Raw genomic sequence first — 18,560 nt, forward strand, 5'->3', positions numbered from 1 at the left:
CACCCCACCCCCATACCACCACCCCATCAAATTCCACCAAAGCAACACCAGAAGATAACCAACAGGGATGTAAACAGGCTTTGAAAAAACAAGCCGGAAAATATACGACGCGCCTGCTCTGACTGAAATAAGAATATAGTGAGACTATTTATTTATTTTTAATTTTTTATTGTAGAGGGTTTTACGGCGCTCGCAACTGCATAAGGTCGTATGAGTGCCATAGAGAGACTATATTATATTTGTTTCTTTCCCTCTATTACAACAAATAATTTCTATTTAGTATATAACATATATTGTTTATAGTAGACTTTGGTTAAAAGCTGGGGCCCAAATGGCAAGTCGGCTGAAAAAGCAACAGAAAAAGCCGCAAGATTTACATCCCTGAACCTAACACTTACTTGCGCTGCTGTCTCTCCTGCCGTTTGGCGAGCAGTCTCTCCTGCGTCTGCTGCAGTTCTCTCCTTGCTACGATAGCGTGCTCACGGTCACCCCTTGTCTCCAGAGATTCAATTTCTGCTGTCAGTTTGTCCGACTCCTCCCTCAGCAACTGAATAGTGGCGTAGATGTCACTTTCTTCTCCCTCCTGGATGATTTAGAAGGAGATATTAAACACAGTCAGTCATCAGTTGTGGTGAGTTAGTTTTTTAAATAGTTTTAGTAAGAGTTTTACGGCACTTGCAACGCAATAATGTCGTACAAGTGCCGAAGATTAGAAGTGTTACAAGAGAGTAACAAACACAAAAAAGGAGGAGAGAGAAGGACGATAGATGTTTGATAGGAAAGAAGGAGCAAACAACATCAGTGCACCCGCCAACCACCCCCTCAGTCATGGTGAAAATGAATACGAGCCTCGACTACAATCCATGCTGTTTCTGTTTCTGACTTTCAGTAAGTTGTTCCTGTTGGGATTTTTTTGTTAACATTGGTGGTTGTGTGGGGAGCGCGGTTATGAGGTGTGTTCCAAAAGTGAGGTTACCTGTTCTGTAAATTTAACAATTTTGAACTTATAGTCATGAAGATTTTTTCCGTTTTAGAAGAGATTTTACGGCGCTCGCAACTGCATAAGGTCATATGAGCGCCAGAAGATTAGAGTTGTTAAAAGAGAGTAACAAACCTAAAAGAGAAGGAGGGGAGATAAGTACGATAGATGTCTGATAAGAAAGAATTTTTGTTTCAGTAAGTGGTTCTACGGCGCTCGCAACTGCATGAGGTCATATGAGCGCGCGGGACACCTAATATTTTCAGTTGGTAGGAAATTTTGAATTTTGCCCTGGTGGCGGCCGAAGCCTACTCTAATCGATTTTAGACCACCAAGGGATCATTAACGTGCGCAACTTGCACACAGGCCCTACGAGATTTTTCGCCCTTGTCCGAGAAGGCTAGGTGTAGATCTTTCCTACCAGAAGATCAGGGGTGTGGCAGAAAGACAGCAGTTAGAAGGAGCCAAGGAGTAGCAGTAGAAAGGCTGCAGAAAGAGTCAGGAGCCCAGGGGAGGGGGCAAAGGAGGTGAGGGGGTGGGGGCAGAAAATGGAAATGAAATCAGACAACAGAACATTGCTAGAGAGCAGGAAAGGAGGTGAAAGGAGACAATTTTAGAGAAGAAAATTTTTCGGTCGCTACCCGGATTCAAACCCGGGACCTTTGAATGAGAGGCCAACACCTTAACCTCTAGGCCACGAGAGCCCCCCATATAAGAAAGAAGAAGCAAACCACACCAGAGCACCCACCAATCACATACCATGAAATTTTGTACACATCCACACAAGTATGTTTTCTATTCAACTTAAAGAGCAAAAACTCTAAAAATCGCGAGGAGAATGCCACAACCAAGTTAAAAACAAAGCAGGTCACGGGCGTCACGTTCCAGTGTTTTTTTGTTCTTTTAGAAGGCATTTTACAGCAGGTGCAACCCAACTAGGTCACATAAGTGCCACAGATTAGAGCTGTTACAGTAGGGTAACAAACACAGAAAAGAAGGAGGAAAGATAAGGACGTTAGGCATGATGGACAGAAGGAGCAAACCACATCAGAGCACCTGCCAACCACCCACATGCTCCAGTGCACTACCCCTGAACATGTTTTAGTTTTAGTAAGCGTTTTACAGCACTTGCAACACAATATGGTTACATAAGTGCCGAATATTAGAGGTGTTACAAGAGAGTAACACACACAAAAAAAAGGAGGAGAGATACGGACGATAGATGTTTGATAGGAAAGAAAAAGCAAACCACACCAGAGCACCCGCCAACCACCCACCCCTGAACATGACAATGGCAACATTCCGTCAGGAGCAGATAGGGACAATAGTAACAGAGACACAAAAGAAGATGAAGCAAACCACACCTGAGCACCCGCCAACCCCACTGCGAGCCACAGAAGCCACACTCACCTTCGGGTTTCTCATTTCTATGAAGACCAGAACCGAGGCAAGCTCCAGTTTCTCCCCAAAGCCATTGCACAGTTGGATGGCCCGGTAGCCTGAAACACAGTAACAACATTAAAGAGTTTCTTAGATTCTCACCACATTCAGAACACACTGGTGGCATAAGAGTTTCTCAGCTTCTCACTACATTCAGAACACACTGGTGGCATAACAGTTTCTCAGCTTCACTGGTGGCATAAGAGTTTCTCAGCCTCTCACAACATTCAGAACACACTGGTGGCATAAGAGTTTCTCAGCTTCTCACAACATTCAGTACACACTGGTGGCATAAGAGTTTCTCAGCTTCTCACTACATTCAGAACACAGCAACAACATAAGAGTTTCTCAGCTTCTCACAACATTCAGAACACACTGGTGGCATAAGAGTTTCTCAGCTTCTCACAACATTCAGAACACACTGGTGGCATAAGAGTTTCTCAGCTTCTCACAACATTCAGAACACAGCAACAACATAAGAGTTTCTCAGCTTCTCACTACATTCAGAACACACTGGTGGCATAAACGTACAAAAAAAAAGGATAAAAGGAGAAGAACTTTATTATACACATGCAATATTTTCCCTGAAGCAGCTGAAAAAAAAATGTAAGCGGGAAAGTGACCTTGAAAGTCAAGAGCGAAGCCATGAAAAGGTTTAACCTATCAATCTTATGTTTTTTGTTTTTTTTAGGAGAGGTTTTACAGCGCTCGCAACTGCATACGGTCATATGAGCGGCAGAGGATTAGAGGTGTTACAAGAGAGTAACAAACATAAAAAACAAGAAGGGGAGATAAGGACGATAGATGTTTGATAGGAAAGAAGAAGCAAACCACACCATGTCACCCGCCAACCACCCACGATCAAGGGTTTGCTACTGTGTAAGCAGGGTGATCATATGAAAAAATGTTACAGGAACGAAATCTGACAGATTGAAAGTGTTCAGTAAGATTTTCTTCAAACAATAATGACATGGGTGAAAACCTGTCCCCACTGTTTTATGCAAATAAAATATCCTGAAATTATGCCAACTGAGACCAAAAAGGTGAAATTATGCGATTCTGTTAATTTTAACAAAGAATGAGAACGGAAAATAATAAGAAATTATGCAAAAAATGATCAAATATTGATAAATTATGCAGGGTGCATAAAACCCTGGGGACAGGAAAACTGACAGAGCATGTTCAAAAGATGGCAACAGAACACCTTGTTCCCCAGTTACCAGCCTCCTTCTTCCTGCGGGTGATTGAAGAGCACCCCTAGTAAGCCATATTTTCTACTTTCCTGTTGTTTTTATTCTGTCTGTGTGTCTTTTTTCTCCGCAGGCACTGAAAGACCTTTATTGCTTCCATACACTTCTTCACTTTCCTCAAACTCCCTCGTACCTGGTTTGATGCACTGCACAGGGTAGGTGGCCTGACCAAGGAAGTTGGGTTCCCCAAAGATGTCCTCTTCCATGACAGCAAAGCGAACCAAGGCCAGCTCTGGGCACAGGATGTCAAAGACCATTGTCTCACCCCAGACAGGGTTCAGACCATTGTCCACTGAGTAAAGGAAAACAAAACATGGGACAGACTGTTATGCGGCACTTATATGGCTTAATGGTGCAGCAAATGCTGTAACATTTCTTACTAAAACAAAACAGAACAGTTACATTTTCTTATTTGGTGCAGTAAATCCTCTCTTGTTCACTGGTCTAACTTCCATTTCACGGCTAAAGAGCTGACTTATTCCAAATAATCATTATTCTTTAAATTTCCATTATCTTTCACTAAAAGAAATCACAATCAAACTGCTGGGAAAATACTCAAATTTCAATCTTGTCAAAAAAATGTATTGAATGGTCGCTTTTAAACACAAGGGGGCCATCCTGCAAAATGCTGTTTTGAGAAAATCGAAGGTAAAGTTTTTGCCCCTTGTTCAGTTTCTCTAAAAGACAAGGAGAGTTTTCTTTATAAACAAACAAATATACACACCAATGAAACCAAACTTCTCCTATATGTAGGGCAACGCCCACTTTTGGTGTAGGTGAAGATTTCTGGAAACCCCCGAAATCTCGGTTAGCCCGCTTGTCTTTAAAAGCAACCAAATAGTTGCTTTGAAACTTATTACAAAAATATTATTATTATTATTATTATTATTATTACAAAACTGAACTATGTCACATGAGTGAAACTCATCAGAAAACTGTCCAGAGACTTACCTTGCGGTGTGGTCTTGAACTTTTGATTGTCACACTCCATCCCTGTAATCTCAATGTCCACGAAGGGACTGGCAATGCCCCGACCTTGTTTGACCAGATGGCGGGCAGCTAAAATCTGAAGACAACAGAATATGATTGCAATTTTAAAAAACCAAAACAACTCCACATTTGTAAAGGAAATGCGGGGTTATCAAAACCATCTTGGTGCTTGCGACTTGTTAGAATCTTAACCGAATCCCCCCCCCCCCCTACAAAGTGGAGGACGTATAAGATAATTCATTGTAATTTGACAGTAAATGTTTTACGCCCCTATCGACATAAATTTAGATCCCCCATGAGGTGGGTAGCTCCGAACCTGCCTGTCAAAGCCAACTTGTTCGTTTTTTGTTTGTTTTAGTAGAGGTTTTACGGCGCTCACAACTGCATTAGATCACATGAGCGCCAGAAGATTAGAGGTGTTACAAGAGAGTAACAAACATAAAAAAGAAGAAGGGGAGATAAGGACGATAAATATTTGATAGGAAAGAAGAAGCAAAGAATGTGTACAGGTAAACTTTGAGGTAAATAAGTCTTTGGCCAGCTGCATTATTGAAAGATGTACTAAGCTATATGTTAAAAACTAATTTAAAGGTATGCACAAAGTCTTTAAAGCTATACTGAAAGAGCAGCATTTCCCGAAGAATTTATGGCATTCTCTCCAAAGCAATAAAATGGGAAGTGCTCCAAAACTTTTCTGCTCACTTCAATTTAAGACAAAAACAGCAGGGGAACAACTGAAGGAAGCCAAAGTACCCCTGAGATAAAGCAAAGCAACTGGAAAAAATAAAAAACCCAATAGTAAACAAAATAGAGCCAGCAGTGGCGCCCTGAAACTACCAACCCCCCCCCCCCCCCATCTTCTAAATTACTGAAGTTACAAAAATTCTAAACTATTTCAAATTTACACTTTAAGTAACAAAGTTCAATACCCCTTCACTATTGGCCATACCAGAAAGACAAGTCCCCAGCCCCCAAATTGGGATTTGATACGACGCCGAGGTCCAGGGTTAAAGGATTAACCCTTCCAGCCCCAGCCATTTTGGTGCACGCCCTAACCCCAGTCCCAGACAATACAGCAGTATTTCAGAAAAAGAGGCGTGCATTCTGAAAAAAGTGATGCCGTATCTTTGTTATGAGTTTTAGATAATGGCATATGACAACATTTAAAGGAAAATGAACAAATATTATGAAAATAAAGTTTAAGTAGGTTCGCTAATTTAGAAAAATGCACAAATTCAGTGCTCCCCGAAACTGAGAATATATGCTCTTGGGACGGTGGGAGGTACAAGCGCTGCTGAAAATATATGCGCATGGGGCTGAAAGGGGTAGCAATATAAATAATAACAAAAGAAGCAGAGCACAAAAAAGTGGTCCCCAACGACCGCCTTCACTTACACTGATGGTCAGCGTGAGGGGCTCCACATTCAGCGAGGACAGGAACTTCTTCTCATACGGGTTATACTGCTCTCCCCTCATCACATCTGGCTGGAGCACATACCCGCACCTGGAAGAAAAAAAGAGGAAGATTCAAAAGACCCTTTTATTCATACTAACTTTTAAATGTTTAAGTAAAGGTTTCACGGCGCTTGCAGCTGCATAAGGTCATATGAGTGCCAGAAGATTAGAGGTGTTATAAGAGAGTAACAAACATGAAAAAGAAGGAGGGGAGATAAGAACGATAGATGTTTCATAGGAAAGAAGAAGCAAACCACACCAGAGCACCCGCCAACCACCCACTCATACTAACTGAATTTTTAAAAAATGACATAGCAAGTATATAAATTTACAGTAAAAAACAACAGATCACAATCACACAAAAAACTGTAGACCATATGACAAATATCCCTTATTTGTGGATGCAGGGTTGTGAAGAGTTCAACTGAGATATAGGGCAATATTGGAAGACAATCCGTTTTTCCCTAAAATAAAACAATCTCATAAATCATTATGGTGACCATTCATCTATCAGCACCCACACTATTTTATAATGCGAGTGTCAAATGGTATATATTAATGCAACTAACGGCCATTCCTAAATTATACAACCCTACAAAATGTGTCAAAATAAGATGCATCCACAGTCAACTTTGATTGATCATATTCCTTATCTAAAAAATTTTTCATTTTATTGCATATCAACCATTTTGTAAGTAAATTCCACCTTGATCAGAAAGAACATTGCAAGAATATTACTTAGCGCAAGTAACTTATTGGTAAGTGAATGAAAGAAAAAATGTGTACATTTATAAGTTGAAAGAACTTTTTTGTCCCTACTACCACAAAGGAGACCACCACAATAGCAGCAGAAGAAAAGTCTTTGCGGTTCCTGTTCATCAATATCATTCCTCCTATTCGTGACATTTCCTACCTTCCGTTCATGAGAAAGCGACCTTGGTTTAGCTGCATAGCTCGATCTGGCGTTTGGTAGTTCAAGGCCAGCATCTGGCAGCCACAGTTCCACATGGGTACAGGGTTATAATTAGTGGAGTCTACTCGCTGACCTTTGGGGTACACACGACTGAGCTGGTTTCTGTGGTAGCTGAGAGGAATTCGGTCAAGGACAAAAACAGACTCGGGCACATTCATCTTAACTTTTTGAACTCAGTTTAGTTTTTGTAAGATTTTTACAGCACTTCCAACACAATAAGGTCATATAAGTACCCGGTACCGAAGATTAAAGGTGTCACAGGAGAGTAAGAAAAACAAAAAACAAAGGAGGAGAGATAAAGACGATAGTTGTTTGATAGGAAAGAAGGAGCAAATCACACCAGAGCACCTGCCAACAACCCATTTTTGAACTCAAAGGGCAGGTAAATCTGTGTAAGTTGAAGGTATATTGCTTGGTATACTGTAAGGCTCCTACATCTGGCGTTAACAATGTTTGAGAAGTCTCCGGATTTGGATTTGGGAGACATTAAGGTCCAGGGTTACAGGGTTAACAATAATAATAACATCAACAGCAGTCTACAGTAGTAAATAAGCAGATAAGGATGTAATAATATTTCACCATTAGAAATGGAGCCCACAATTTGAGTGACCCAAGAAAAACATTTTTCAGTCGAACATACTATCTATTCAAAGGAAATCCCTCAGAGAAGACATCCACACTTCATCATAAATGTCTGAAGCACCTTATTTATGTCTGGGCAGAAGACACTAAAGTCTCAAACCTTATGGTAAAATGTTGGTCTCAGAAGCACAAACTATTCTTTTTAAAAAAAGGGTGCACATCCTGAAATAATGGACTGGGGTGAGCAAACGGTCCTGAAAACACCACAGTCATGTACAGCCACTGTGAGTGAAGACAACAGATTGGAAAAAAGACTGATCAGAACTCATTCCTTACAATTAGAATTGAAATTGCTTCACATCTAGCAAGGCGATGATAATTCTAAAAACCATGAGACAAGGATACGCAATAAACTGTTTGGCTCTGAAGCTATTCACCCATTTTTCTACTTTTGTTTCTGGAAATGATGACATTTCATAGTACGGACCAGGAATTTCTGAAAATGAAAGAGAAAAAAAGATCATTAGTTCCCGAAAAGGCGAAGAACCCCCCCACAAGCGTAAATTTCTCAAATCTTTAAAAATGCACTTACACGAAAGCATTCGACCTTCTCAAGCACTATTCTTGAGCAACAAAGACCAGAAAAACTTGGAAAATTCTTAAACGAGATGCAAGTCGAAAATCAACTTTTTACCAGACACAAATTTTGTGTTCAAAGATAGGGCACATGAACCAGTGACTGTGGACACTGGCACAAAAGGAAACTGACTGTTCGGTGTAAGATGCTGTCAAGCTGTCGTTTATCAAAACAACATATTGTCACTTCAAAACTATAATTGGTCCAAAGCATACTTAAGTAAAGAGGCACCTTGGTCAAAATAGTTCTGAGGCGATGATATGGTAGAGTCTAACATTAGGCAGTCGAAATACTTTAAGAAAGAGAAGTAAAAAAATTGAAAACCCCCTCTCATTCAGGTCTTTTAACTCCCTCCAAACAACAGTCAGACCACAGCAGCGGGCAGTCATCTCTTTCATGAGTCACAAAACTACCAACTAGAATGCCACTAGTGGAAGTGTTATATAGAAACTTAACGAACATCAAGAACAATGATTCTGAGGCAGAGAGGTTTCTTTTCGAAGTGATACTTAAAAACTATGAATAAACAATCCAGAAATATGGTGCTTTGCTCTCATACCACTACAGCACCTGGTTCTTTTCCCAATTCAAGCAGATAGGGTTGGCATATGACATCGAGTGGGTCTTCATTCTGAATACTTGCCGTGTGCACGCGAAAACATCATACTGTTCAGGCGGAATTCCAAATCAGCTCCTACCCAAGTATGATGAAACTCAGGGCAAGCATAAAAAGCTAATGGAAGTGGAAAAACAGGAGGCCAAGGATGAAAAGAAGAAAAAGAAAAGAGAGTATGCACTATAGAACCAGGCCATGCTTCCATCTGAGAGCAAAATTGTTCGACGCACTTCCCGACTCAGTCCAATCCTTTTAGTTTTAGTAAGAGTTTTACGGCACTTGCAACACAATAAGGTCATATAAGTGCCAAGGTCTGATCCTTTGTTCCTAAGCTCAATACAAACATCCGACAAAAAGCATTTGCTGCTCACCATCAGGATTGAAGGGCACGGCACGGCAGTACACAATGAGGTCAGAAAACTCCCGTGCAATCCTCATGGTACGTTCCAGCATCTTCTGCTCTGATGTCTGTAAAATAGAATCAATAATCCATTGTAAATGTTTTAGGCCTTTGTTCATACAATTAAGATCATGCAGGAGGCGGGACGCTACAACACTGTTGGTCTGGGCCAATATGGGCTGCATCAGACACAATCCAGAAGATGTAGAGATACTTGGCCTAGTAGTAAGGCTACCGGACTGGTAATCGTGAGGTTGCGGGTTCAGGGGTTCGAGCCACGGGCCTGACATTGTGTCCTGGGGAAAGGCACTGTACATAAATTTTCCTTACTTCACCCTGGTGGGAGACAGCCATAGACAGTGAAAAATCTTGTCAGTACGTTAGTGTTTTAGCTCCTATAAATGGCTGCTTGCACTGTATGCTTCCCAGGACGTTGCGGTTGTTTCAGAATGCTCTCAGGTCTGCTGGGGTAATAGTATAGAATGTGAAGCGCATAGAGCTTGCTGTTGAGCGGGGATTTGCGCTATACAACTGCTATCTATTAATATTATTACTTGATAAGGTATATTCTCCATTTGGAAACTAAATTCATGTCTTTTGCAAAGAGAAAAACTTAATCATTACACCAGAGATGCCAGTATGATGAAAAAAGAAGATGGCTGTGTTTGAAAAAAAAAGTTAAAACAACATTCAACAATCTTATACTCTATCTAATTAAAAGGGCACATAATAAAAAATAATAGCCTCCTTGGCCTTCCTGCCATTTCACACAGGCACGGGGACTTACAGCAAAGCCAATATTGCCACCATTAATTGATTTTATAGCTGCAGATAAGTTAATTACACTTGTAAGCATCTTGGAGGATCAAAGAAAAAGGAGTTAAGTTATTTTCTTTTTCAAAGAAATAATGTTCAACTTAGCAGGCAGAAAACTGAATCTTTGACCTTTCAATTAAAAGTTCATCATCTAGACAGCTTGGCAAGGTGTTCAGACAACTCATAAGGCTTCTCCTAGAACACATTCCTCATCTATGTAAAGAAAAACCAATAACTTCCTCTCCACCAAAGGAACGACTGAAAACCAACCATTCACATTTACATCTTATTTCAAAGACAAAATGATAAACAAACATGATATACCCACAAAACAAGTTTACTGTAAGAGAAAAGGACTTACATAGCCAGCTATTATAATTATACAATATACTGTTGAACCTGTCCAAGACAACCATCCACTGTCAAGGAGAAGAGCAGTTGCCTTAGATCAGACAGGTAGTCCTCTTGGACAGGGTCATTATTTTTTTTAGTAGAGGTTTTACAGCGCTCGCAACTGCATAAGGTCATATGAGTGCTAGAAGATTAGAGGTGTTACAAGAGAGTAACAAACATAAAAAAGAAGCAGGGGAGATGAGGACGAAAGATTTTTTATAGGAAAGAAGAAGCAAACACACCAGAGCACCTGTCAACCACCCACGGTGTCATTATTGTACAGAAATAATGCAGGGGGGCGTGGAAAGTGTTACTGGTCAACTCTGGACTACAAATTAATCTTATTTCCTACGTTATTACATTACTTTTACTTACCCTTTGAACAGCGGTGGAGGACGAAATTGAAATCTTCTCAATCCACTCATTCATCTCCTCCTCTGTGTCCACTGCTATTTCAATGGGGGGACTGTTGTTCCGTGGGGCAATGCGGAATGCAAAACGATTGCCTCTTGGAGGGAGTACATCTGGGAAAATAAAGAAGAAAAACCCCAAAAACGTCTTGTTTGTTTTAGTAAAGGTTTTACGGCGCTCACAACTGCATAAGGTAATATGAGCGCCAGAAGATTAGAGGTGTTACAAGAGAGCAACAAACATAAAAAAGGAGGGGAGATAAGGATGATAGATGCTTGATATGAAAGAAGGAGCAAACCACACTAGAGCACCCGCCAACCACCCACAAATGGAGGAGAGATAAGATAAGGACGTTCGACAAATGATGGGAAAGGAGGAGTAACCACATCAGAGCATCGGCCAAACCACAAACTCCCGACAGTCCAGTAAAATGCCAGCCGAGGGCGCTTCCACTGGATGCATGCAAAAAAAATTCACCTTTCCCTCACAGATTAGAAGAGTAGAAAAAGGGGAAAAGTATGCAGGACAAAACATTTCACATTTTGCTACTTTATCTCGCCGATCGGCGATGTTAACCACCCAGTTTCTTTGGATTTTCCATGAGCCTTGTGGCGGCAAAGTGTTAAAGGGACATAACATTATCATTCTGGTGCTAATGCTAATCCTGTCACAGAAAAACAGAGGAAGAAAAAAAAATCCAGAATCCAAGAAAATTCCTCCAACGAGCATCCCTGAAAATGTCTGACTCACCAATGAGACATCCTTGTACATCGATGGCTCCTTCCTGCAGCACACCAAGAGGGGCCGAGTCAGAGGAGTTGTCCGACTGAGTGTCCATCTCCTCCGTGTAATTGGCGGGAAACAAAAGCTGCTTCATCGCACCATAGTCACCACGCCACCTGGTGAGCAAGAAAAACAGTTTGTTTTAGTAAGAGTTTTACGGCACTTGCAACACAATAAGGTCATACAAGAGCTGAAGATTAGAGGTGTTACAAGGGAGAAACAAACATTAAAAAAAGAAGGGGAGATACGGATGATAGATGTTTGATAGTAAAGAAGGAGCAAACCACACCAGAGCACTCGCCAAATACCCACGATCAAGAAAATATTTGTAGACTACAAGAATGGGAAAAAAAACCCAACGATATTCACATAAAAAAAAATTATATGAGTCAAACCCTATGGGGGCCTCAGTACACTACAGTTTAACATAACAATTAAAATGGAGAAAAACCGCTGGGTCCATGTAAAAATAAATTAAGCAAATTTCTTATTCATTAATATTTGACGTTTCACATTTTAAAACAAAGGTATCTCAAAATCACCAAACTATGACTCTACTTTCCCCCTCCCTTTAGTTTTCGTTTGCTACATCCCATTACATGGACCTCTCCATACATAACTGCAGTGTCCTAGTTTGCTTTCTGTAGAGTAAAGAGAAGCTCATTCCAATACTTGTTCTACAATGCAAAGAAAAAGAGGGGCATACAGAAGAGCTCAATGACCCATAATGGAACATCCTGACCACAACAAGCATGCACTCTATTTGCTAGTCTTACAACGAATCATATGGCCTATTAAACAATAGCGTTCCAACTTTAACATCCGGTCAGCTGCGGTTTATTCGAGTAAAAAGAATTACATTCACAGCATAATGGTTATTTAGGACAGGAAAAAGCAAGATAGACACAAAGAAACAGAGGGAAAGAAAAGAAACAGGACCTACCAGAGGCACCACACAACCTCTACCCATTGGCTTTTGTGGCTTAGTTCATTCATAATCTCCAAGTACAAATAACAGTTGAGCTGAATACCTGATTCAAACATCAAAGTAATGAAACAACCCCCCCCCCAAGCCCATCCCTAAACAAACAACCAAAAAGCAAAAACAAAACAAATAACGAGCAAACAACAACAAAATAACCAGCATCCTTGCAGCAGAACAGTCTGTTACTAAGTTAACCTTAGTTTTAGTTTTAGTAGAGGTTTTACAGGGCTTGCAACAGCATAAGGTCATATGAGCATCAGGAGATGAGAGGTGTTATAAGAGAGAAACAAACATAAAAAAGAAGAAGGGGAGAAAAGGATGATAGATGTTTAGTAGAGGTTTTTACGGCACTCGCAACTGCATAAAGTCATATGAGCGCCAAGGGGTGGATGTCAGCAGAGAAGTCCTTACAGGGAATCAGACTTACTCTGCTCACCTCTCTAGCTTCAACAGCACAAAGTCTGCTTCGACTATCAAGGCACCCTGGAAATAGCAGGTCACAAGAGTGTGACAAACATATAAAAGAAGTAGAGGAAAATGACTATAGTAAGGATTAGGAAAGAAAAAGGAGCAGTTCCCTGTTTTAGTTCAGGCACAGTTATGAGCGTGACATTGAAGAATCAGCCCATTTACAATTCTACTGTGCATTAGAACGATAAATGTCCCCCCTTTGGGAATGGCCTAAAGACACTTCAGTCAGTAGCACCGCCCCGGGGGGTGGACGATAGATGTTTGATAGGAAAGAAGCAAACCACACCACACCAGAGCACCCGCCAACCACCCACTCTAAGTTAACGAATGTAAGTTAGAGGACCAAATCTGAAACTTCCATGAGGGTCTGACGACACAAATCCCAAGCCCCAGCTATCCTCAGACTAACCATCCTCCGTCCTGCTTGGTGACGTTGGTGATGATGGAGTCCTTGCAGAAGGAAAGTTCATCGCTGCGATTGGCGCTGTAGTCGTGTAACGCTTTCACTCTCAGCTGTAGGGGGGAAAGTCACACTATGAGAGAGGGTGAGGAGGGGGAAGGAAGAGGGGGGGGGGGACAGACAGAGAGAGAGAGAGAGAGAGAGAGAGAGAGAGAGAGAGAGGGAGAGAGAGAGAGAGAGAGAGAGGGGTGGGGGGTGGGGAGGGGGAGAGAAAGAGTGATATAGAGAGAGTGAGAGTGACAGAGAGAGAGAGAGAGAGAGAGAGAGAGAGAGAGAGAGAGAGAGAGAGAGAGAGAGAGAGAGAGAGAGAGAAACAAGAAAAATGGATTTTAACAAATAAAATGCTTCAAGATAATTTAGTAATTGAACAGATATAAGAGACTCCATTTAATGTTCTTGTGCACGCCTGTAATAAGTTCTAAAACTTTCTGGAGCCCCAAGAGTAGAATAGATCTAATTGCTTGACATATTCATTATCAGGAAGAGGAAATGCTGGCCAACAGAGAGACGAACAGACAGAATTGTTTGGACTCGACAAAGGGATGAGAAACACAACAAAGAGCAGATGTGTGTGTAGCTTTAAGTAGAGGTAAATACAACATAGAGTGAGAACAAGCATATGAAAGAGAAATAAAAAGTGAAATGGAGAGAATAGAAAGAGAGGCAGAAAACATGTTTTAGGGTTAGTAAGGTTTTACAGCGCTCGCAACTGCATAAGGTCATATGAGCGCCAAGGGGTGGATGCCAACAAAGAAGTCCAAACAGAGAATCAGGCTTACTCTGCTCACCTCTCTAGCTTCAACAGCACAAAGTCTGCTTCGACTATCAAGGCACCCCGGAAATAGCAGTCACAAGAGAGTGACAAAATTACAAAAGAAGTCGAGGAAAAATGACGATAATAAGGATGAGGAAAGAAAAAGCAGCAGTTTCCCCTATGTTGTTCTGGCACAGTATGAGCATGACATTGATAAATCAGCTCATTTACAATTCTACTGTGCATAAGAACATGTCGATATCCCCCCTTTGGGAGTGAAAGAATGAAAGACAGAGATATATATATAGAGATATATATATATAGAGAGATATATAGAGAGAATGAGAGAGAGAGATAGAGAGAATGAGATAGAGAGAATGAGAGAGAGAGAGAGACACAGAGAGAGAGAGAGAGAGAGAGAGAGAGAGAGAGAGAGAGAGAGAGAGAGAAAGAGAGAAAAAGGGAGAGAGAGAGAAAGATGGAGGGATCAGGGCTGCTCCCTATATTCCCACCCTTGAATATTGTGTGCATCATACTGTTCACTTTATTGTGCACAAAAATAGCTGCTTAGCTTGCAAGATCTTCCTGGAAAATCTCGATAAGAGGAACAAGCCAGTCTTCAATTCCCATCATGAAAGGTTGGAAAGAATATTTCTACCATTTGGCCACATACCCAATAGCTAGATCCCAGTAGATGGGCTTTGATGAGAAGAGAACAAAATGAAGGGACTCTGGAGAACACAATAACATGCCCCCCCCCCCCCCCCCCCTCATGAGCAATCCAAATACACAGCAAGTTAGCTGAAAGCTTTTACTGGCAATCTTTAACATTTCCCCTTATCTTATTATTTTACAACAGACAGAAGAGGCACGATTAAAATATGAAATTTGGCCATGCTTCAGAGATGAGTAAGTAATGGAGAAAACAGAAAGGGTAGAAATCTTAACACTGCATGGCTCAATCTTTTGATTAAAGAAAAATAAATGTTTCAACAAACGGAACCAGCTGGAGTCAATATGCACGTTGCAGCATCACCAACTGTCATGCACAGCAGCAGCAACAACAAAAGAGGAACAAACATGAGAAGTTGAAAGATCTGTGAGACAAACCATACATTGTTCACAATCTTCATTGAATAAAACCGCTAACCGCTTTTGAGAGAAACAATAGCAGTGATCTCAAACTGATTCATATGGAATGGATTTGGGTCTGAATGTTTAAAACATTAACACTATCCGTACGCCCTGCAGTCATTTTGTACCCCCGCAGTAAATTCTTCACATTTTAGAATACTTCTAGTTCGAAGATCTCTTTGAAACTTTCAGTATTTCTCAAAAAATAAATCTGACAGGCTGTTATGCAAAGCGTATGGATTGGATTAATGACTAATTTCCTCTTGGGAAAGTGGTTGGCACAGAGTTTCCCATGTTGCATGGATACGATAGTAAAACATGACGTACGGATAGGGTTAAGCAGGCCTGCCATGCAAAAGTTTGTTGCATCTTAAAGGAAACCTGTCATGTGCACAAATGTTACATGAAACAACAGATTTCTATTTATAAGTATACAAAACCAGATACAGTTGGTACAATCAGTGCCAATGATGGCACTCTTGTCACATGCAAACTTAAATGCATTATATCTTTTCCAAAATGTTAGAAACAGAAACATATTTTTCCTTATTGCAAGTGGCTTTAATGGCATCAAGAAAGATACTGCAGGTAATGCTGTGGCATCGTAGCAAATAATATACTTTTACAGGGGAAAAAAAAAGGAGCAATAAATAATACAAGATACATTGACAGAGAAAGAATATTTTCAGGGTAAAGCGGTTATGTTTGTCTATGTCTACAAGGCTGCCAGATCTTGGGACAAGCAGGAACACATCCAGGCAAAAGCCACAACAATTCTCCGAGATTTCTGCAATGCAGCCTTTCCTGTGCTTAAGTACACTTACCGATTTTTTCTTCCTCCTAAGAGTACCACGCTAGAACAGTCATGAGTGCACAGGAAACGAAAATCACACAAACATCACCTTTCAATGCAGTTTCAGTAAAAAAAACAAACAACCCCAACAAATCTGACCGTTTCCTACAGTTTCCTTTGTTCATTTACAAGTTACCTATGAGGTTCAGATAAGGATTATGAAATTATTATTGATTCCAAAAATATCTTTACATACAGCTCTTCTTTATGTTTGATGTAAGAAGATATTATATTGATCTTTGATTATCAGATTTAGAAAATGAAGTGAACACAACAGTGTTATATCCTACAAGGGTGACAAAAATATTTTAATGCAGTTTTAGACACGAGAATTTGACATAACACAGTGTTAAATACTTATGGCAAACCTTTTTTAGTTCTTTGTTTTACAAAACAGCAAATGCGCTGAAGAGTCTATTGTAATGGAAAAAAAGTCTGCTGTTTACCTTACTGATAAAGTCGTTGGGGAGATGGTAAATCCCAGGCTCATAAATGTCGCTGTCATCCGGGGCCTAGAACATCAAGCAGGTACCAAGATCAACCAATGAAGCATGCATGCAAGGCGGAGCACGGAGAGGGGGGGGGGGGGGGGTTCACTGGGACTCACTAAAGACTCAAGCTCACAAACTCCCATACAACAATTAGTCATTGTAGGTACAAATGGAGCCTACTCACATGTCTATTTGCTATGGCTTTCATACCGAAAATAAAAAATCCACCGCAATAATCAACAAGCTGAATTCAGCAGTCCAATTTTATTTGTTTTGTTTTGGTTCATCATACTTCCACTGCCATCACAACAACAATAATATGTGAGGCAGTGTGGTGGAATCAGGCTCTCGTCAAAATAATCTAACTGAAGAAATTTTTGTTTTTTGGTTCAACATCTTTCATGGCCTTTAAAGAACTCATTTTTGTGTGGATTTTTCTGAAAAAGGTTGATTAAAGGCACAAAACATGTAAATTTTCAGTTACCACGCACTCTTAAGCTAAGGAAATAACTAATCTTTGGCAGCCATTTTCTCACTAATTTTACCTCTGAAAACAGGCGACCCCCCACCTCCTTCATTGACAAATATCTCGACTTGTATTCAAGATAAATGGATTTATTTTTCATCCACAAAAAGACAAGTGAACAAGCTTTAAGATGCTACCAATAACCCTACATGCCCAAAAATTGACGAGAGCCTGATTCCACCGTGCTGCCTCACATATGAGTATCCAGTGGAGCGTAAAACTCATCCAAAACAAAACACTTTTGAGACATAAACCGATCATTTTAAAGGTGAAGCAAAAGGCCCGATGGTCAGAACAAAATGAATCCAGTATTCAAGGAGCGAACATTTACCAAGTGAAATATAGCCTCAACAAAAAAACCCAGGCAAGAATAATGAAGCCTTGATTAATTTAAGTATGACATCCTAAACTCAGGGCAGAATTAAAGAATCTGTGATTGTTGGCTGAGAACTAGGAACCAGACGGAGTTGTGAACTTGATCCCAGAAAGGTGCCCAGTGTATTTTGTAATGAGTAGGGTATTAGTGGGGTTTACTATAAAGCATCTATATATAAACCTCATCTACTACACATGTTATTCTATTGTCATAAACTTGCACAAAACACAGTGAATACAATAAATATGCACTAGTTACATTACTACACACATGATACAAGGGTAGCACATTTTCATTGTTATTCCAACAGTTCATATTATTATACCAAACAATTTGAAGAATATTGAAGAATGTCGGAAGTAGGTCAGACAGAAAAATATCTGCTTTGTCCAAGCAAAGAAAAAATATTGTCAAAAGAGTAACACACATTCTCCTAAAACTGTAAGTTCTTGAGACAGTGAGATCAGCTCAATCACAACTGTAACAAGGTTTTAGACTGAGTGTAAAGATATTTGGCTCTTTCCACACCAATTGGTCCTAGGAATGCCGAGCAACAGAGAAGGACTATAGCAAGAACTGTCAAGGAGAAGAACACAACAGAATGCATGCCAGATAAGACACCGATACAGACAATAAGGATTGCAAACAGATTGGAAGTTGGTGAATCCAATTCCTAGACAAAATTTTGTCCACTTCTGATTTTCTTCGTCTCGCTCACCATCTTGGACCACACTTTTATATACTTTATTGTCACGAAAGGCGACAAAGTCTGTAGCTTGAAAAGA

General features: G+C 40.4%; 1 protein-coding gene across 3 annotated transcripts in view; it reads right to left on the reverse strand.

Moving 5' to 3' along the window:
* Positions 1 to 18,560, reverse strand: part of LOC101852675 (1-phosphatidylinositol 4,5-bisphosphate phosphodiesterase gamma-1) — a 50,415-nt gene that overhangs the window by 1,453 nt on the left and 30,402 nt on the right. The window contains exons 24-36 of one of the 3 annotated variants that reach the window (XM_035968510.1): positions 16,829 to 16,894; positions 16,354 to 16,383; positions 13,591 to 13,694; positions 11,693 to 11,841; positions 10,907 to 11,055; positions 9,294 to 9,390; positions 8,075 to 8,165; positions 7,028 to 7,198; positions 6,055 to 6,163; positions 4,621 to 4,735; positions 3,803 to 3,961; positions 2,390 to 2,478; positions 399 to 583 (exon numbers count right to left, since the gene is read on the reverse strand). In XM_035968510.1, coding sequence (XP_035824403.1) covers positions 399 to 583; positions 2,390 to 2,478; positions 3,803 to 3,961; positions 4,621 to 4,735; positions 6,055 to 6,163; positions 7,028 to 7,198; positions 8,075 to 8,165; positions 9,294 to 9,390; positions 10,907 to 11,055; positions 11,693 to 11,841; positions 13,591 to 13,694; positions 16,354 to 16,383; positions 16,829 to 16,894 — 1,514 coding nt within the window. The remainder of the gene's footprint in view (positions 1 to 398; positions 584 to 2,389; positions 2,479 to 3,802; positions 3,962 to 4,620; positions 4,736 to 6,054; positions 6,164 to 7,027; positions 7,199 to 8,074; positions 8,166 to 9,293; positions 9,391 to 10,906; positions 11,056 to 11,692; positions 11,842 to 13,590; positions 13,695 to 16,353; positions 16,384 to 16,828; positions 16,895 to 18,560) is intronic. The other 2 variants (XM_013079830.2, XM_005093496.3) reach the window with 2 other exon arrangements.

Source organism: Aplysia californica, unplaced genomic scaffold, assembly GCF_000002075.1.
Source record: "Aplysia californica isolate F4 #8 unplaced genomic scaffold, AplCal3.0 scaffold00065, whole genome shotgun sequence".
NCBI classification, from domain to species: Eukaryota; Metazoa; Mollusca; class Gastropoda; order Aplysiida; family Aplysiidae; genus Aplysia; species Aplysia californica.